The 22,585-nt window shown below is 37.3% G+C and overlaps 1 protein-coding gene across 2 annotated transcripts in view; it reads left to right on the forward strand.

The window, feature by feature from the left end:
- enpp1 (ectonucleotide pyrophosphatase/phosphodiesterase 1) overlaps positions 1-22,585 on the forward strand; it is a 100,638-nt gene that overhangs the window by 40,896 nt on the left and 37,157 nt on the right. For both annotated transcript variants that reach the window (XM_062035030.1, XM_062035031.1), the window contains exons 4-13: positions 2,747-2,844; positions 2,908-2,987; positions 5,300-5,419; positions 12,556-12,665; positions 12,753-12,818; positions 12,885-12,957; positions 17,555-17,663; positions 18,827-18,958; positions 19,083-19,114; positions 19,221-19,348. In XM_062035030.1, the coding sequence (XP_061891014.1) occupies positions 2,747-2,844; positions 2,908-2,987; positions 5,300-5,419; positions 12,556-12,665; positions 12,753-12,818; positions 12,885-12,957; positions 17,555-17,663; positions 18,827-18,958; positions 19,083-19,114; positions 19,221-19,348 (948 nt within the window). The remainder of the gene's footprint in view (positions 1-2,746; positions 2,845-2,907; positions 2,988-5,299; positions 5,420-12,555; positions 12,666-12,752; positions 12,819-12,884; positions 12,958-17,554; positions 17,664-18,826; positions 18,959-19,082; positions 19,115-19,220; positions 19,349-22,585) is intronic.

A 22,585-nucleotide genomic window follows, 5' to 3' on the forward strand; every position in this document is an offset into this window, starting at 1 on the left:
CTATGTAAACTAGCTTGTTTTATAAATAAAACCATTGAGTCGTGGTGTGAGTGGAGGCCATTGTTTCCATGCAGCAGGCTGTTTGGCTGCAGTGGCTCCAGGGGGGAAAAAAAATAAGGATTGTTTGTCGTGGTCTTGGATGTTTTTTGTTTTTTTTAGCTTCCTCGTGACTCCTTTAGGTGGAAGTGATTGTTTTTGTGACGGTGTGGAAAAATGACTAGTTCTGTGGAAAACCTGGCTGATGACTCAGCGCTCAGACGTGTGCACCAGACACTCATTAAGACCTGGGGCGAAAACAAGCAAACAATTTATGAATTAAATTATTATTATTATTTCACATCCTCTTTCTGCTGTTTTTAGCAAACCTCAGGTGTGATTTGTCATGCTTAGAAAATGCAAACATTTGCTCATGAGCTATTTATGAAGGAGGTTATGCTTCCTGTTATCCTGTTTTGCTTTTGATCTGTCTGGAGAAAGATTAGACAACATAGTGTTAATGTTGTTAAATTTGTCATATAAACCAACTTTAGTTTTTTTAATTGCATGTGTCATAAGTTAGTGTCTTTTTTTGCTGACTTCAGTTAGGTTCCATCAACTCTTTCACAGGGGGATTAGAAAAACTGTATGGCAAATATGAGTTTAGACAAGCTAATTCAGTCTGTCACAGTTGGTTGGGGACATACAACTCAGATCAGTAGATTAAAGTATAAAGTGCAGTCAGGATATAAGACTCAAACCCTTATTCGGTTCTGTGTTCTTTTTTTTTTATTGAGACATGTCCTGTTACGATTCCTGCCATGACAACCCTATCTGGTCATGAAAAAGGGCTTGATGCATTGATACAATTGAGGGAAATTGGAGTGCAGTAATCTACATTTAAATCAACTGTTCCCACCTATTAGTACCTGTTTTTGTGTATTTGGGATCTGCATAAGTCCTGAAAATGTCAAATCAAACCATGGAGGCATGGCGGAGATATTTATATGACAATCTTACCTTCCTTCATACTTCCTCCAAAGAATCCGTTTGGAATGTGATGTTTTTCCCCAATGGTGACATCAGCGGATATCTCCATATATGGTCGAAATTTACCTGAAGAGCTTTGCACCATTCTAATGCTGTAGTGCAGGGTATGTGTCAAACTAATTTTAGATCGGGGGCCACATGGAGAAAAATCTACTCCCAAGTGGGCCGGACTGGTAAAATCACGGCACGATAACTTAAAAATAAAGACAACTTCAGATTGTTTTCTTTATTTAAAAATAGAACAAGCACATTGTGAAAATGTACAAATCATAAAGTTGTTAGTTTTTTTTTTTACACTTACATATTGCGGTTATTAGTATTCTATCTTTATTTGTCGTTGTTTATACTTTCTGAATAAATTATGTGATAATGTTCATCAGTCAACTCATTGGTGTCAATTTTCAATCTATCAAGATAAAAAAAAATATCAAAATCAAATTACAGGATGTCATTACTAGTTTGCTAATTTTCCTCAACTGGTGCGCTAAAATTTTTTTTTTTTTTTTACATCCGAATGCAGCTGAGATAGGCTCCAGCACCCCCTGCGACCCTGAAAGGGACAAGCGGTAGAAAATGGATGGATGGATGTAGCATAATCTACAATGATACAAAGAATTGCTATTGCGACATCTAGTGGACACATTTAGAACAGCAGATTATTTCCATCCATCCATCCATCTTCTTCCGCTTATCTCTGTACCGAGGATGTCGTTGTGGCTTGTACAGCCCTTTGAGACACTTGTGATTTAGGGCTATATAAACGATTGATTGATTGATTGATTCTAGAAGTAGGAACACATTTGTTGCCAGAAGTCGGAAGTGCGCTGCTATGGAAACGTAAATCAATGCGCTGAAGAAATTGATTACAATTATCAAAATAAGGTAAATATTGAACATATAACGTGTCTTTTACCAGATTATATACCTGTATAGACTTGCAGTGTGTATATAAAACGTTTTGAAGTTGTTTTAGAGGGCTTTGAAGGCTACAATGGTGACTCGTTAGCCGCATCTTGCAAGTGTTTTTTATCATCTTTAACATCCAAAAAAAAGACATGTTTTTGTCTCTCATAATTTTAAACGATTCCCCAAAAAAATGTTAGTTCCCTTTTAAGGCTGTTGCTGAGGGACCAGCATGCACCTGGGTTGTTAAGGTTGTTTTTTTTTGTTCGTAATGGAAGATGCACATTCATTTTGTTTCTTTGCTTGCTTGTTTGTAGTAATCAAAACCTTATTTTCTTTTCTTTTTTCAAATTTGATATTGGTTTCTACATTGTTTCCCCCATCTGCGTACACTACAACCCACAGTGCCTTTTGATTTTCTTTTTGGTGTTTTTTTTATTAGAACACATTGTTTTGACAATTTCTTACTACACACGTCTTTAGAACATGATTCTTCCATCAGTTGCAAAGTTACACACCGAATAGCACGGTTAGCTTACAAGCGAGTAAGTGAAAAATGAGAAGACGGTGACAAAGAAATGAGATGAGAATTCTTAATTCTTCAACAGAAGACACATTTGTCTTTTTGCCTCTCAGTCTTTGACTTTTTTTTCTTCTTTTGGGGCCTGAAAGAGCTGTTTGTAGTGCATTGCCCACGCTGCCGAGGCAACAACAATGGTCATAACTCGGGCTATGCAGTGTTTGTCCATCCCCTCTTTACTTACTATCAGTTGCATCCTTGTAAACGTCTCACTAATCTTCCTTCCCTCGTGCTCAGTTTCCCAAGGTCCCCCCTCATCCTGGTGTCCTTGGATGGTTTTCGTGCGGGATATCTGAAAGATCACATCAGCCACATACCCGTTATTGCCAAATTGCGTAAGTCACTGCTGGACCCTTGTTGGTTTATGAAACACCCTGATGTCAAACGTTGTGTTGCAGGAGCCTTGGGTACAAGCACGCCACATATAAGGCCTATGTATCCCACAAAGACCTTTCCTAACCACTACAGCATCGTCACTGTGAGTCTTGATTGTCAAAACTGCCTTTTTTTGTTGAGATAGAGATTCAGTTGGCAGGATTATACAAAGCTATTTTCCTTGGTATGGCTTAGAAAGAACCCCTTACATTAGTGTTGATCCGGATAAAGGAGCTATCATCCCCCATGAACCTGGAAGTAGCCTATGTGGAAAAAAAAACACTGATCGTCTTAACCATAGGACTTTCTGGTTCGGGGCATCCAAAAGGGGGCCATTTGCGGCACGCAGCTCGGGTTATGTTGGCCTGCAACATGTTAGTAAAAATATAGTTTAAAAAAAAAAAAGATGTAATGTCCATCCATCCATCCATTTTCTACCGCTTATCCCTTTTTGGGGTCGCGGGAGGTGATGGAGCCTATCTCAGCTGCATTCGGGCGGAAGGCGGGGTACACCCTGGACAAGTCGCCACCTCATCGCAGGGCCAACACAGATAGACAGACAACATTCACACACTAGGGCCAATTTAGTGTTGCCAATGTAATGATAAAAAAGCTAAAAAATGTGATATAAAGTTAGAAAAGTATGTGGAGGACATCTTGATATTTAATTTTGTAAAAATAAAAATGCTACAAATTAAATCAAAACTTAGTGTCAGCTTTGTTATAAGTGACAAATTGTATTATTCATAGTTATTATTATCAACATTTCAGCTTTGTGTCATTTTTCTTAAATTTTTACTGTTTTGTTTTTTTAACAAAAGTCTAGCTGCGGTCCTCAAATGCCCCCATGGCCGCACTATGGACACCCCTGTAATTACTAAAGATGGAACATGTTGCCGCCTAAGCTGACACTTTTGTCTTTAAACATATATAATGTCTGTTTTCAGCATTTTGCTTTTCAAAATAAAACATCAAAATGTCCCCCACATACTTTGACTTTTTGTTAAGTGGCCAACGGTGGAAAAAAGTTTAGAAGACCCCTGTTCTAGTTATGGTACCAGGATAGTTGTATCGTAGTATTACTTTAATTACAATTTAAAAGTATTTTTTCATGAAAAAAGTTTAGAAGACCCCTGTTCTAGTTATGGTACCAGGATAGTTGTATCGTAGTATTACTTTAATTACAATTTAAAAGTATTTTTTCATGAAAATATTTGCTGGAATTGTACAGTTTTTTTTTTTTTTAAAGAATTGCAGTACTAAAAGTTAAATATCAGTTCTAATAGGCAGAATTAGTAAGTGAGAGAAATGTATTTGCATTGTCTCATTTGTGCGGCTGCTATAATTTTATTAACTGGATTACAAATCAACATTCTTTCTATATCCTGTAGGTCTTGGTAGGCTAGTATGATCGTCACATTTTTAAAGTCCGATTAATCACTAGGGCAGCGATGACTAGTCAACATAATCGTTGATTATGAAAATTATTTAAGTATTTGTTGCCGACAAGTTGATTTTAATGTGTATGTTGATAACACTAACAGTACTGGATACATGTACTTTTTACACTTTAACTGTTTTATTTTTTACTGTACATATACTTTGTACAATAAAGTAAACATTTGTTTATTTTGTTGCGAATGAATTCACTCCAATAGGTTTTCAAAATGAGTTGAAATAAAGTGGCAGACTCACAGCAATCATAAGCAGTCATCGACTAATCAAAAATAATTGTTGATGATAAAATATTTGTTGCACCTCAATTAGTCACACTTTTGAATTTTGATGAACCGCAGAACATGTCTAGCATATTTGAAACTAATTCCCTTCGCCAATTGGTTAATTAGCAACTTACCGGAAAAAGTAATGGGCGGAATTTTGATTAAACATTTAGGAAACGTCAAAAATGGGAAAAAGAAATGTCACTTTGTTTGCATTACGAGCCTGCAAAGACAAGAGGGTTCACTCCATTTAGTTCATTGTGCTAGAGAACAAATTAGACCGCTGCAAAGAGTGAACCCTCTTGTAGCTTGATTGGACTCTACAGACGAACAAAAACATGCTAATTTCATGTGTCCTTTGACTTGCTATGGTTTGTCTGTTGGCAGCATGGCTCAGAAAGTTATGGGTGCATTTTCATTGAACTTTTAGGAAATATCAGAATTGGAATAACAATACGAGTGATTGGATTTTGGGGGTGATCTGGATCACTGTCTAGATTCAGGATGCTTTTCAAGGAATTCTTTACTAATGGGGCCTTTTTTGCATTTGTAGTTTTAAATAAGACCTTATTCATGGTGGCAAAGGAGCAAGTGCACCTAAAATATATGGTTAATGCGATAATATTTTGTAATCGCATGTGTTAACTGTGACAGGCCAAAAATAAATGTGCCATGTGTTGTTTAATTTCTACAGGGCCTTTACCCGGAATCTCACGGCATTGTTGACAACAAGATGTACGACGTGAACCAGAATGCATTCTTCAGCTTAAAAACCGAGGGGAAGTTCAACTCCAAATGGTACCAGGGGGAACCAGTAAGTGGCCATTAAGCTATGTCTCTACTTGTATTCACCCAAACCACCAAGCAGGCAGATGATAATCAACAGAAATGTGTAAACAACTTTTATAGAACTAGCTATTATTTAGCATAATGGTTTAGAGTGCATGAGAAAGTAGAAAGGAAAGTGTACTGTAATTGTCTTTTGACCACGTGGTCATTTATTAACAAGTATATTTTGCAACACAGCATGGACTGAGCCAACGCTGTTGTAGTAGTAGTAGTAGTACTAGTAATGCGCAAACTGCTCGGTCAGCATTAATGCCACGGAGTATTGTATTGCAAGTGGGCCACATGAGTTTCACAGCTATAAATGAAGCTGCTGGATGCGCACTACTCTTGATACCTCAATGGCAGCCACTGACCGTTTGTTAAATATATATATATATATATATATATATATATATATATATATATATATATATATATATATATATATATATATATATATATATATATATATGTATATATATATATATGTATATATATATATATGTATATATATATATATGTATATATATATATATGTATATATATATGTATATATATATATATGTATATATATATATGTATATATATATATATATATATATATGTATGTATATATATATGTATATATATATATATATATATATATATATATGTATGTATGTATGTATGTATGTATATGTAGAATTTGCACCTGGCTCGCTGACAACAAGCTATCAATACACTTGGGCAAAACGGAATCCATCCTATTTGGGTCCCACATCATCCTTAAGAAAGTCAATGACTTCACTATAAAAGTGGGTGACATTGTTATCACAAGGAAGGATGAGGTCACCTACCTAGGTTCCATTCTAGAGAACGAGATTTCTTTACAGAATCTCCTCTCTGGTCAACAAAAGCACCATGAGGATTCTAGCGGGAACTCTCGTTCAACCCTTTTTCGACTACGCATGCACCTCCTGGTACCCTAGCACCTCCTCTCTGGTCAACAAAAGCACCATGAGGATTCTAGCGGGAACTCTCGTTCAACCCTTTTTCGACTACGCATGCACCTCCTGGTACCCTAGCACCTCCAAAACCCTCAAATCTAGACTCCGAACATCCCAGAACAAGCTAGTCAGGTTACTTCTAGACCTCCACCCCAGATCCCACCTCACTCCTACCCACTTCTCCAAAGTGGGCTGGCTCAGGGTGGAGGACAGAGTAAAACAACTTGCACTGAGCCTAGTCTATAAAATCCGCTACACCTCCCTGATACCGAAGTACATGTCAAACTACTTCCTTAGCGTAAATGACCGCCATAACCACAACACCAGGGGGAGCTCCACTAACCACGTTAAACCCAGATTCCGAACTAACAAAGGTCTTAACTCATTCTCTTTCTATGCCACATCAATATGGAATGCACTCTCAACAGGTGTAAAAGAAAGGGCATCTTTATCCTCCTTCAAAACCGCATTAAAAGAACACCTCCAGGCAATTTCAACCCTAAACTAACACCCTCCCTTCCACATAATACCTCTTCGGACTATAAATAATCAAATGTAAACAATCAATCAAATGTAGACACTTTTTCTTATACTTTCGGATCTCTCTCTATGTCCACTACTTTCTATATATATCCTACCAAGTCAGTCCTACACTGTTTCAATATCCATTTCTCTGATGATGCAATTGTTGATGCTGATTGTTGATGTCTGAAGTGTTGATACCAACCAAACCTAGCCCCCACCCCCTCTTCCTTTCCCACACCCCGGATTGTAAATAATGTAAATAATTAAATGTATATACTCTGATGAGTATCTTGTGTGATGACTGTATTATGATGTTAGTATATATTTGATAGTATATATCTGTATCATGAATCAATTTAAGTGGACCCCGACTTAAACAAGTTGAAAAACTTATTCGGGTGTTACCATTTAGTGGTCAATTGTACGGAATATGTACTTCACTGTGCAACCTACTAATAAAAGTTTCAATCAATCAAACACATATATAAAAAGTCGTGGTCAAAAGTTTACATACACTTGTAAAGAGCATAATATCATGGCTGTCTTGAGTTTCCAATAATTTCTACAACTCTAATATTTTTGAGTGATTGGACCACATACTTGTTGGTCACAAAAAACATTCATGAAGTTTGGTTCTTTTTTGAATTTATTATGGGGTCTTGGGCGCAGTTGGGTGTTCCAACAGGACAATGACCCCAAACACACGTCAAAAGTGGTAAAAGAATGGATAAATCAGGCTAGAATGAAGGTTTTAGAATGGCCTTCCCAAAGTCCTGACTTAAACGTGTGGAAAATGCTGAAGAAACAAGTTCATATCAGAAAACCAACATATTTAGCTGAACTGCAGCAATTTTGTCAAGAGGAGTGGTCAAACATTTAAGCAGAAGCTTGCCAGAAGCTTGTGGATGGCTACCAAAAGCGCCTTATTGCAGTGAAACTTGCCAAGGGACATGTAACCAAATATTAACATAGCTGTATGTATACTTTTGACCCAGCAGATTTGGTCACATTTTCAGTAGACCATAATAAATTCATAAAAGAACCAAACTACATGAATGTTTTTTTTGACCAACAAATACAGTTAGGTCCATAAATATTTGGACATTGACACAATTTTCAGTATTCCAGCTCTGTACAACACCACAATGGATTTGAAATTAAACAATCAAGATGTGCTTTAAGTGTAGACTTTGAGTTTTAATTTGAGGGTATTTACATCCAAATCAGGTGAACGGTGTAGGAATTACAACACATTATATGTGCCTTCCACTTTTTAAGGGACCAAAAGTAATTGGACAAACTAACATAATCATAAATCAAATTGTCACTTTTTAATACTTTGTTGCAAATTCTTTGCAGTCAATGACAGCCTGAAGTGTGGAACCCATAGACATCACCAGACACTGGGTTTGGTCCCTGGTGATGCTCTGTCGGGCCTCTGCTGCAGCTATCTTCATTTCCTGCTTGTTTTTTGGGCATTTTCCCTTTAGTTTTGTCTTCAGCAAGTGAAATTCATGCTCAATGGGATTCAGGTCAGGTGATTGACTTGGCCATTGCAGAACATTCCACTTCTTTGCCTTAAAAAACTCTTTGGTTGCTTTTGCAGTATGCTTCGGGTCATTGTCCATCTGCACTGTGAAGCGCCGTCTAATGAGTTTTGAAGCATTTGGCTGAATACGAGCAAATAATATTGCCCCAAACATTTCAGAATTCATTCTGTTGCTTTTGTCAGCTGTCACATCATCAATAAATATAAGAGATCCAGTTCCACTGGCAGCCACGCATGCCACTACCACCACCATGCTTCACTGATGAGCTGGTATGCTTTGGATCTTGAGCAGTTCCTTCCCTTCTCCATATTCTTCTCTTTCCATCATTCTGGTACAAGTTGATCTTTGTCTCATCTGTCCATAAGATGTTGTTCAGAACTGCACAGGCTCTTTTACATGTTTCTTGGCAGACTAATCTGGCCTTCCTGTTTTTGAGGCTCACCAATGGTTTACACCTTGTGATGAAACCTCTGTATTTTCTCTGGTGAAGTCTTCTCTTAATTGTTGACTGGGACACAGATACACCTACCTCCTGGAGAGTTTTCTTCATCTGGCCAACTGTTGTGAAGGGCTTTTTCTTGACAAGGGAAAGGTTTTGTCTGTCATCCACCACACTTGTTTTCCGTGGTCTTCAATGTATTTTGGTGTTGCTGAGCTCAGCAGTGCGTTCTCTCTTTTTAAGAATGTACCAAACAGTTTGTTTGGCCACACCTCATGTTTTTGCTATCTCTCTGATGGCTTTGTTCTGATTTTTCAGCCTACTGATGGCTTGTTTCACTGATAGTGACAGCTTTTTGGACTTCATATTGAGCGATGACCTCCCCAGATTCCAAATGAATATACCACACTTGAAATTAACTCTAGGCCTTTTATCTGCTCTTTGTAAATGAAATAAATGAAAAAAAAACAAGGGAATAACACACACTTGGCCATGGAACAGCTGAGCCCTTAAAAAGTCCCTTAAAAAGTAGAAGGCACATATAAAATGTGTTGTAATTCCTACACCGTTCACCTGATTTGGATGTAAATACCCTCAAATTAAAGCTCAAAGTCTGCACTTAAAGCACATCTTGATTGTTTCATTTCAAATCCATTGTGGTGTTGTACAGAGCTGGAATACTGAAAATTGTGTCAATGTCCAAATATTTATGGACCTAACTGTATGTGCTCCAATCACTCTATCACAAAAAAATAAGACTTGTATAAATTATTGGAAAGTCAAGACAGCCATGACATTATGTTCTTTACAAGTGTATGTAAACTTTTGACCACGACTGTATATATTTTTAACTACATCAGGCGACAGCTGTTTTTTTTTTTTTTACCCTTTGCTAATTAAGAGCCACTGGTGGTTATTTTGCTTATACGTACTATAAACAGTTTACTAATATTACATTTGTGCCAGTTATGACAACAAAAATGACATATTTAATTAATTCCGATAGTTATGGTATTCATTTATTTCAAACATGCATACAGTTACAATGTAGTACGTCACAATTTTCAACATGTCTGAAAAGGTGTAGGAAGAAGCAGATGTTATCTAATCCTACTTGTTTACTTTTTGTACTCAAGCTGTAACACAAGTAACTAAATAAAGCAAGTTCACATGAATAGATAATTGGGTTGTAATTCACATAATTTGCTGAATATGAAATAGGAAAATTGTCTCATCTATCAGCAGGATGTTTCTTCATTGTACTTTGTAAACACTTTGCTTATTAATCATTTTATAATTATTTAATTCCACAATTGGTATTCTAAAGGTTTGCGTGCATACAAATATTTTAAATCAGTGCTGTCAAATTATTTTAAATCGGATTATTCACACTTCTGAATTTAGATTAAACCCAGTAAATTACTTTCTTACATAATTTAAATTAAAACCCTAAAAAAAGACCTCAATATTTTCACATAAATGCAGTTTCGTCAGTGTAATACACAAACATTTTTTCAGTGTTTTACTTGAATGTACTTCATTTATTATCTTACAACCTGGTAAAGGTATTCTCTAAAGTCCTGTCAGAGTACTTTTTTTTTTTTTAAGAGAAATGTGTATGCATTGATTTGATCACTGGCCCTGTATAAAACCCATGCCGCGTTTCAGGTAACAATTCAATAAGTTAATGGAGCACAAAATAAATGTATGTAAAAATAATAATAAACGTTATTAATCTAAGACAGTGGTTCTTAACCTGGGTTCGATTGAACCCTAGGGGTACGGTGAGTCGGGCTCAGGGGTTCGGCGGAGGTCAAGACACACCCGACTCATCGTGTAAATAAAAACTTCTCCCTATTGGCGTATTACGGATACGGCAACAGCAGGAGTCAGACTGATTTGCAGGTGTGTAATTTGTTGTGAGTTTATGCACTGTGTTGGTTTTGTTGTTTGAACAAGGTGATGTTCATGCACGGTTCATTTTGTGCACCAGTAATAAAACATGGTAACACTTTAGTATGGGGAACATATTCACCATTAATTAGTTGCTTATTAACATGCAAAATAGTAACATATTGGCTCTTAACTAGTCATTATTAAGTACTTATTAATGCCTTCTTCGGCATGGCCTTATTATAACCCTAACCCTCTAACCCTGACCCTAACCCTAACCAAATAACTCTAAATGAAGTCTTTGTTACTTAGAATATGTTCCCCTAGTGTCCAAATAACTCTAAATGAAGTCTTTGTTACTTAGAATATGTTCCCCATACTAAAGTGTTACCAAAAACATTTGACTTTGTCTTGAATTTGAAAAAAAAAACATTTTGTTTTTCACTAAAGGGTTAGGTGAATGCGCATATGAAACTGGTGGGGTTCGGTACCTCCAACAAGGTTAAGAACCACTGATCTAAGTTATATTTTATTCATATAAACTACATTTTATTTGAGTGTAATAATGGATTTAATTATAAATGTATTCTGTAATTATATATATATATATATATATATATATATATATATATATATATACACACACTACCGTTCAAAGGTTTGGGGTCACATTGAAATGTCCTTATTTTTGAAGGAAAAGCACTGTACTTTTCAATGAAGATAACTTTAAACTAGTCTTAACTTTAAAGAAATACACTCTATACATTGCTAATGTGGTGAATGACTATTCTAGCTGCAAATGTCTGGTTTTTGGTGCAATATCTACATAGGTGTATAGAGGCCCATTTCCAGCAACTATCACTCCAGTGTTCTAATGGTACAATGTGTTTGCTCATTGGCTCAGAAGGCTAATTGATGATTAGAAAACCCTTGTGCAATCATGTTCACACATCTGAAAACAGTTTAGCTCGTTACAGAAGCTACAAAACTGACCTTCCTTTGAGCAGATTGAGTTTCTGGAGCATCACATTTGTGGGGTCAATTAAACGCTCAAAATGGCCAGAAAAAGAGAACTTTCATCTGAAACTCGACAGTCTATTCTTGTTCTTAGAAATGAAGGCTATTCCACAAAATTGTTTGGGTGACCCCAAACTTTTGAACGGTAGTGTATATATATATATACTAAATTAATGTCGTATATGGTCATGTAGTCTGTTGATAAAGAATCAAATTATAATATTGGAATGATGGGGCAGGACATAAGCTTTTGCTTCTTCCTGTTCCTTTTCGGACACAATTATTTTCTTTTTTTAACCTTTAAAATTGTATAAAGTATTTTTTTGGAGTTGTTGTGATTAAAATAAAGTCAAATCTGCAAATTTACATGATTAATGCAATATTTCTTTGTGATTATTTGTGTAAACTCGTTATTTTTTACAGACCTATTTTAAATAAACGTTTTCCCTAAGGATTTTTCTCCCTTGTTGAATATTTAAGTAGCAGGTTGTAACTTGCTTTGTGCATAATTTTAGCTGTTTGCACCAAATCATTCAATTTCAATATTTTTCATAAAGGGTTTGGAATGTTCTCCATAACAAACCGTATTCTCCTTTTTTATTGACCTTTTGTTGTTTGCCATTTGTACACAAAACCTTTGGATATGGTAACACTAGAGAATGCATTTTTATGAATCAGAGAGCCATTATATTCCTTTTCTCATCCTGTTCAGGTTTGGATCACCGCCATGCGTCACAAATTAAAAACCGGAACTTTCTTCTGGCCCGGCTCTGACGTAGAAATCAACGGGAGTTTCCCGGATTTCTACAAAGTGTATGATAGGTAAGAGCGGCACTATTTACATGACCTCCTTTTGGATCCGCTACTCTAAAGATAGGTAATATTGCTGTTTGCTATGTCCACGCACAGAAGCACCCCGTTCGAGGCCAGAGTGTCAACGCTGCTTGAGTGGCTGGATTTAGCACAAAGCAAACGGTACCATGCTTTTCGTATCCTCCGCACGAGGCCAATCCGCTGACACTGCTGAACGTGTGATTTCAGGCCTGACTTTTACACTTTGTACCTGGAAGAGCCTGACTCAGCAGGACATCGCTACGGACCAGCAAGCAGCCAGGTTAGGGATTGCTGGGACGTGAAAGTGGTAGTATGACCGAATGTGTCAAACGCATGTTCGGAAAATTCTACTTAATGAAAACGACTCACTTTGATATCATTAGTTTGATACAGTTGCTTGAAAAGTACTCAAACTGGACTGTGAGTTAACCTTTTACCTGACGAGGACTGTATCAGGGTGTTTGATTCCTAGTAAAATATTAGTGACTAACAATTAGGGGTGGGCAATACAGAAACAAATAAATGATCACAATTAACTTTTTCATATAATCCAATCTCGATTAATATCCGTTTTTTTGCATTTGTACTAATAACAAGGGATGTTCCGATCAGGGTTTTGTGATGCCGATCATGAGTGAGATCGGCCGATACCAATCATATGTTTTAACTTTACATTTTGCCATTTATTCATGAGTGCTATCGATATTAACAATATTGAAACTAGTTTCGTATTTTCTGTTATTACATACAATAGTTTGATCAAAACAAAGTCAATAGTCTACAATAATGAAACAAAAGCAAAACCTATTATTACTCATTTAAATCATTTGGGTTTTGCCCTCAAAGTCCTCCTGTGTCCAGGGGATTACTCTGTTTGTAAATATTAACAAAAGCAACGGAAAAAAAATATTGTGTGAAAATACATGTAGATCTAATCGCTCTAGTATCAATCTTGTACTGATACTACCCTTGGTATCGACACCACCAATTACGTGTTGAGTACGGACTGTGACAATGCTGACACACAAATAGTTGTTACTGTATATTATGCTCTCTAACTAATTCATAATTTACTTGTTCATTTCCTGTTAATATCTGCTTACTTTCTTTTGTAACGTGCTTCCGTCTAAACTTTTTAAACTTTACTAAGCACATATTTATTTTATTGTTTGGAGCTAGCTTACTGTAGCTATTAGCATACTTGCTCTGTGTGTAACATGTTTAGCCTCGTCTTCCAGCGATACATAAGATATTAAGAAATAGTTCATTTGGCGTAATGGAGGGAATTATTAGCTAAAGGGGGGAGGCTCCACACTGAAACGATTCAAAAATTTCATATCACAATTATTGTCCCCAAAATTACCACAGTTATAATCATCACAGTAATGTTGACTGTGCTCAAAAAGTACTTACACTTATAACAAAGTTGTATTTAAAAAAACAATATTATAAATAGCCACAAAATATACTTTCTTGGTAGAAGAAATGTTATATAATATTGTTCTGGCTATTTCAGAACCATATTATATTTCAGTGTTTATTTTCTACAGTTTAAATTTGTAGAAGTGTTTTTTTTTTTTACTGTTTGACATCACGCCAATTCACTTCCTGTTGTCATATTGCTTTGAGTATCGATCAATCTCTCCAATAGAGCACATCGTGTAGGTTTAATGTGCATGATTAAAGGCCTACTGAAATGATTTTTTTTAAATTTAAACGGGAATAGCAGATCCATTCTATGTGTCATACTTGATCATTTCGCGATATTGCCATATTTTTGCTGAAAGGATTTAGTAGAGAAAATCGACGATAAAGTTCGCAACTTTTGCTCGCTGATAATAAAAAAAAAGCCTTGCCTGTACCGGAAGTAGCGTGACGTCACAGGAGCTAGGATTCCTCACAATTCCCCGTTGTTTACAATGGAGCGAGAGAGATTCGGACCGAGAAAGTGATGATTACCCCATTAATTTGAGCGAGGATGAAAGATTCGTAGATGAGGAACGTTACAGTGAAGGACTTGAGAGGCAGTGATGGACGTATCTTTTTTCGCTCTGACCGTAACTTAGGTACAAGCTGGCTCATTGGATTCCACACTCTCCTTTTTCTATTTTGGATCACGGATTTGTATTTTAAACCACCTCGGATACTATATCCTCTTGAAAATGAGAGTCGAGAACGCGAAATGGACATTCAGTGCCTTTTATCTCCACGACAATACATCGGCGAAATGCTTTAGCTACGAGCTAACGTGATAGCATCGTGCTTTAACTGCATATAGAAACAAAAAAAATAAACCCCTGACTGGAAGGATAGATAGAAAATCAACAATACTATTAAACCGTGGACATGTAAATACACGGTTAATGCTTTCCAGGCTGGCGAAGGTTAACAATGCTGTGCTAACGACGCCATTGAAGCTAACTTAGCAACCGGACCGCACAGAGCTATGCTAAAAACATTAGCTCTCCACCTACGCCAGCCAGCCCTCATTTGCTCATCAACACCCGTGCTCACCTGCGTTCCAGCGATCGGCAGAAGGACGAAGGACTTCACCCGATGCGTTTGGCGGCCCGGAGACGTAGGAAGTCAAGGTGAGGTCGACGGCTAGCGCGGCTAGCGCTCCAACAAAGTCCTCCTGGTTGTGTTGCTGTAGTCCGCTGCTAATACACCGATCCCACCTACAACTGTCTTCTTTGCAGCCTTCATTGTTCATTAAACAAATTGCAAAAGATGTCCAGAATACTGTGGAATTATGAAATGAAAACAGAGCTTTTTGTATAGGATTCTACGGGGTACAATAACTTCCGTTATACTGACTTCGTCACGCGCATACGTCATCATACCGCGACGTTTCAGCCGGATATTTCCCGGGAAATTTTAAATGTCACTTTATAAGTTAACCCGGCCGTATTGGCATGTGTTGCAATGTTAAGATTTCATCATTGATATATAAACTATCAGACTGCGTGGTCGGTAGTAGTGGGTTTCAGTAGGCCTTTAAATATCTTAGTTCTTCAGACAGTAATGTTTATGTTGGGGAATGTAGTCTTTTAATGGAGAAAGATGTTAATGTATCTTGTTTTCATGTTAGCAATCAAGCTGGCTAGCACTAGCTTGCATCTCCAGTAAATGAGCAGTGTCACAGGTCTGTGACTTAATCAAAGTTTTATCAATCACGGGTTTATGGTAATCTTATTTGAAATAGTAATACTCACCATGGGAAGTTTTACCTGAGTTTATCATAATACCTACCGTTTGTTACATCCCCAGTATAGAAACACACAATTAGCTGCTAGCTTGTCAGCCGGGGGCTTTAAAATAGTGTCAGAGGATCGGCATTAAAATCCATCAGCAATAGCGATCACACTTTTACACGAAAATTGGCCGATCGATTGGCACATCCCTGCTAAAACAAAGGAAACTGGAGATCAACATTTTATTAACAGTGTGCGTGCGTGTAAAAAATGAAAAAGCACAATAACTTCACATTAACATAAGATTAACTTACAATGAAGGTTTTTGAGACGCGGCATTGGTGTCACATCAATTTTCGTGACTTTCTGTGTTTAATAGTAGATCTGTCACCTTTTCGTTAACACTGAGATCATAAGCCCTAGATCAGTGGTTCTCAACCTTTTTTCAGTGATGTACCCCCTGTGAAAATTGTTTTAATTCAAGTACCCCCTAATCAGAGCAAAGCATTTTTGGTTGAAAAAAAGAGATAAAGAAGTAAAATACAGCACTATGTCATCAGTTTCTGATTTATTAAATTGTATAACAGTTCAAAATATTGCTCATTTGTTGTGGTCTTTCTTGAACTATTTGGGAAAAAAAGATATAAAAATAACTAAAAACTTGTTGAAAAATAAACAAGTGATTCAATTATAAATAAAGATTTCTACACATAGAAGTAATCATCAACTTCAAGTGCCCTCTTTGGGGATTGGAATAGAGATCCATCTGGATTCATGAACTTAATTCTAAACATTTCTTCACAAAAAAAAGAAATCTTTAAGATCAATATTTATGGAACATGTCCACAAAAAATATAGCTGTCAACACTGAATATTGCATTGTTGCATTGTACTGAATGGAATAGCCTACTTGATTTGATGTTCAGTTTATGAACTTACATTCATATTTTGTTGAAGTATTATTCAATAAATATATTTATTAAGGATTTTTGAATTGTTGCTATTTTTAGAATATTTTTTTAAAATCTCACGTACCCCTTGGTATACCTTCAAGTACCCCCAGGGGTACACGTACCCCATTTGAGAACCACTGCCCTAGATAATTTAAAGTCACGGCTTGCATTGATTTCCCCCGCGCGTTTGGGCTTTCTGTTATCTAGGATTGTTTACTTCTACCAGATGTGGAACAGGAAAAGGTCGACTGATTGGCTGTTGTCCCGGACATTTCCACCATGTTTGATTCTGTTAATAGCTGATCACCTTGATCGACCTGAAATTTAACACAAACATATAATCCCCCAGCCCTGCTAACAATTAGGTAGGGTAAAGGTATTAGGATATCGAACTATAAAATATTGTAACTTTTTTTTGCTGTATAATGTATACAGCTTTTTTATTAATATATTATATTACTATTTTTAATAGCCATCTTTACAATGAATTATATTTATATTGTACATTTTATTATAGTTACCATGATATATTCTATAACTCCTATCAATATTGTTAGAGTTGCATGTTAATAAATATACATTTTCTATTAAGCACTTAGTCAGGCTAAAACATTTACAATGTCATGTATCTTGGTGACAAATCCTACTCTATTAAGTCTGTTATTTACTTGAACTAATTTGTCAGACGTTTATTAACTTTCTGGTTTACTTTTTGAACGGTGTGTTTCAGGTCGTCGATGCCCTAAAGAACGTGGACCGGATTATGGGGATGCTAATAGATGGCCTGATACAAAGAAACCTGCTCCACTGTGTCAACATTATGATCGTATCGGATCACGGTGAGTTGACAACACTATTCAAACAAGATAATATGTCATAAAACAGGCTCGCTGGGATACATTATAAATATGGAAGCCTAACTCTGCTGCCATAACACGAGAAGCCTGTGTGTGTGTGTGTGTGTGTGTGTGTGTGTGTGTGTGTGTGTGTGTGTGTGTGTGTGTGTGTGTGTGTGTGTGTGTGTGTGTGTGTGTGTGTGTGTGTGTGTGTGTGTGTGTGTGTGTGTGTGTGTGTGACCTAAAAGCCTTAGAAAGATGGTATAAATTGGAGGTTATAAACCGCTGTGGGCCGCTCTTAAGTCTCTGTGGTTTCCCAGTAGTAAGACATCCAATATGGACCCACATCGAAGCTCAGATGGCTCTAAGGCTTGAGTCGGCTTCCAAATGTTTGGCTTAGTCTATGCTGTAGTCACAAGCCAAAAGGAACTGTAAAGTAAAGAGTGTAAACAGAACGTTCCCAGTATGTTAAAATACCTACAAGATATAATGTAAATGTATTTACTTGTGGAAGTACAAAACCTACATTTAGAAAATAAAACTATGGTTAAAATTTAATTTTATTGAATATTAATCTACTTGTTAATATTTGCTTACTTTCACACTTTTTAAACTTTTACATTGCACCTATTTCTTGGTGTTTTAAACTGGTTTAGCTAGCATGTTCTCTCCTGCTTGCTCTCGGTGTGTAACATGGTTAGCAATAGTAGCGTACAGTTCTAACTTATGTCTTTCAGTAGACTCGTTATGGAGGGACTATAAACTACCCGTACGACAAATATGACAGGGAGAAGACGCTGTCCAAGTGGAGGCTTGTAAATAAGACTCTCACAACACATCGGTCAAAGCATCTTGAATATGGTCTATAAAACATGACCTATGCAACATTTAGACCAAAGAACCACCATTACATGTTATGTAGACCACAAGGAAGTGTTCTAATATGTAGAAAAAAATTAATATGACCCCTTTAATGCGCCTTTTGTATGAAAATAAGTCATCGGCAGTGCGCCCTATGGTCCGAAAAATAGGGTTATTAGATCACTGGTCACTAGTGCTGTTAGTGAACATAAGACCCTTTAATATTCTGGGTCAATCTAGAGCCAAAAGTGCGTATCCATATTTTTAAAGAAATGCTACTACTGAGCAGAGTTTCTTTTCAACAGGCATGGAAGAAGCATCGTGTGAAAGGGCAGCGTTCGTGTCGGAGTACCAGGACAACACTGCCGACTTCACTGTCATCCAAGGGCCAGCTGCCCGTATCAGACCCAGCCGCCTGCCGGACGACTTTTTTTCCTGTGAGTTCCCCACGCCAACGCCCGACCTCTTGTCTTCCCAGACTCACAGTATCGTTTCTTAAGAGGCGCCTCTGGCCTTGTCCTCACTGTAAATGTTCCTTTTGTTTCTCCTCCCACCCCACAGTTGACTACGAGGGCCTGGTGAAGAACCTGTCGGTATGCAGAGAATTCCAAACGTGACATTTTCGTATTGAATGAAGCAAATGAACGATTATCTGCTTGTCATGTGTTGATCCTCCATGTTTTTGTGTGTGCTCTGAAGTGCAAGACCCGCGAGCAGCCAATGAGGCCCTATCTTAAAGAGCACCTCCCCAAACGGCTACATTTTGCCAACAACGTGAGAATCGAGCGAGGCCAGTTCTACATGAAAGAAGGCTGGCAGGCGGCGCTGTAAGTCATCATAGTAATTCATTTTTACTGACCTCGGTACACATCTGGCCTTTTAAGGGCTGCATTAAACTGTCAGATATATACCGTATTAGTATTGGGGGCTATTAACAGTGCCAAGGATTTACTAAGAAAAGTTAGGTTTTTTTGGTTTTCCGACATTCTAAAATACACTTAAAATCTGAGTGTTGGGCAATGCCGCCATAAATCCAAAGTAATTTCACCCTAAGGTGATTGACTTGCAGGCATTAATTGGTAAGCAGCCCAAGTTTGTGGAACATTCTTAACTGTAAAACACGTTTTTGTAGAGAAATTAGTCACAGACCAAAGTAAAACTACAGTACCCAACCTTTGAAGACCGCGAGGCACACTCGAGAGGGAACATCCGGATAATTGGTTCTAATTCATTTTTATCACTTACGGTAATTTCCAGACCATAGGCTATATATTAACTATATTTTTTTTTTACATATACAGTATAAGACGCACCGGACTATAAGCTGCCGATATATACGTTGTTAAATGACTTATTTAAACAAAGTATGTAAATGTTTATTTACATACTTTGTTTCCAAACAGTAAAACGGCTGATCAAACAAAACAGAAGCCATCGTCATGGACCCACTGGCTGCAAAAGCTAGCTCTTCAATCAGCTAAACAGACTCAACAACTCCATGGTGACGTTTTGGTGAATTTACGAAACTGAAACAATACAAAAGGAATGCCATTGTAAGTTACTAATACTAACACAGACACTCGTAAATGTGTTAGCATAGCTAATGCTAACAACGCTAGCTTTACTACATTACAACAGCACGTACAAATATGCATGAAAACCCTGCTACAGACATCACACATGGGACGGTTTAGTCCGTAAGAATTGTTTGTTAGGCTTAGTTTAGTCGGGGTGATGAATAAAGAATCTTTACAAGTACTTGTACTTCCGGTTGAAAGCTCAGTCTAAACAGAAGGGCACTGCAGCACCTGCAGTGAGCAAACTCGTCCAGAAGATGGCACCATAGCACAAACAACAACACACCTTTTCAGTTTCATTACTTTTTTTTTTTTTTACTATTTGCGTTGTAGGCGTCAGTCAACATTTTATTTTTTTGAAAATTCAGGGATCAAAGCATAGGAAAAAAGTAATTGCTTACAGTCCTGAATTTACTGTAGTAGTACTAGTGATGGGTTGATGAGGCGTCATGAAGCGTTTCGACACATTGCAAAACTATATTGATACTGTGTCGATACTGTGTCACTAAATACTGACATCTGCTGGACATTAAAAATCCCTACAGGCAACCTATGGACCGACTCAACTGACACTGATTTTATGACCTAGTATATACAATAATATAAACCAAGTCATTGTATTTCATTTAGGATTATTTCATATCTTCATTTAAATAAAAATATATTTTTATCTTTTTTAGATACAGTCAATAAATAATGTGAACATGTATCATAACATGGAAATCTAAGATAACGTGTTGTGAATGAGGATGCTTGTGGACTGGAATTTGTTTGTTTTTTTTTACACATTTTTATTTAAAAGATAACAGTTTTTCCAACGTATTCAAGGTTCAACTTTATTGTCCCCGCGGGGAAATTTGTCTTGGGCACAGTGCATCATTGCTTTCTTAACATACACAAAAACAACAGAACAAAAACACAAGCGCAGACACAACTACAACCAGACAACTAACATTTAAACATCAGAACATGGAGCTTGATAGACATAGATGGCACTTTGATGTAGGCATAAAATCTACAGTATGGAGATAAAGATAAAGTGCCAGTGTACATTGCACTAGAGCTCATAGATAAAGTGCTTTGTGCTAAAGTGCTTAGTTCTAAAGTGCTATGTGCTAAAAAAGTGCTAACCTATGTATTAACATTCTATTGCACCTTGTTGGTCAGCTTAATGGAGGCTGGGACAAATGATAATTTAAGGCGGTTCGATTTGCATAGTGGGACCCGGAGTCTTCTCCCTGATGGCAGGGTTCTATATTCAGGGAAGAGTGGGTGTTGTGAGTTGGAAATAATTTTCTTAGCTTTTTTCCTAACTGCCTGCTCATAGATGCTCTGTATAGGCTCATATTCTTTCCTCCCTACGATTTTCATTGCCGTTTTATGCATGCCGGCCAGTTTGCTTTTTAGCTTAATGGTTAGGTTGCCAAACCATGAGGTGATCCCGTATCTAATGATGCTCTCTACAATGGCACGGTAGAAAATCATCATGATGTGGGTGCTTACGCCGTACAATCTTAATCTTCGCAAAAAATATAGCCTCTGTTGCAGTCTATTGCACAGTTTGTCAATATGTGTCTTCCAGCAGAGAAGATTATCAATATGAATCCCTAAATATTTATATGAGGATACCTGGGTGATTTCCTGATTTTTGATGACCACTGGCTTATGGTCAGTCACTTTCCTCGGATCCAAAACCATTTCCTGTGTCTTGGTCACATTTAAAATAAGATAGTTGGTATCACACCACCTAATAAATAGGTCTATCTCGTCTTGGTACACAGAGGGGTCCGTATCCTTGTGTAGAAGGCTTAGGAGCACGGTATCGTCCGCAAATTTCACCATATAATTGTTAGGGTGCACAGTCCTACAATCATTGGTGTACAATGTAAACAGTGTTGGTGATACAACACAACCCTGTGGGACGCCTGTGTTGCAGTGTTTGGTGTCTGACAGTGTTCTGTTGACCTTCACTTGCTGTGTTCTGTTTGTTAAAAAAGAGTGGAACCATTTGATCAAGGTGGAGTTTACACCCATGTCTTTGAGCTTCTCCAAGAGTATGTGAATTTGCACTGTATTAAAAGCTGAGCTAAAATCAACAAATAAAATTCTAGCATAAGCTTTTGTGTTCTCAAGGTGCTTGGAGATAAAGTGCAAGGTGCAAAGGATTGCATCATCAGTACTGCATTCCTGCTTGTACGCAAACTGGTACACATCTAACTTTGGCTTGACATCCTTCATGAGCAGTGACACAACAAATTTTTCAAAACATTTCATAACAATCGAAGTGAGAGCTACGGGACGAAAGTCGTTGTTTACTGTGACACCGGGCTTTTTAGGCACTGGAGTTATAATTGACTTCTTCCACAGAGCTGGAACAGTGTGAGTGTTAAGTGACTGTTGGAATATTGGACACCATGCTGTAGTTAGTTCCTCTGCACAGCTTTTGAGCAAAAAAGCTGGGAGGCCGTCAGGGCCTGCGGCCTTGCC

Source organism: Entelurus aequoreus, linkage group LG23 (assembly GCF_033978785.1).
Source record: "Entelurus aequoreus isolate RoL-2023_Sb linkage group LG23, RoL_Eaeq_v1.1, whole genome shotgun sequence".
Taxonomy (NCBI): domain Eukaryota; kingdom Metazoa; phylum Chordata; class Actinopteri; order Syngnathiformes; family Syngnathidae; genus Entelurus; species Entelurus aequoreus.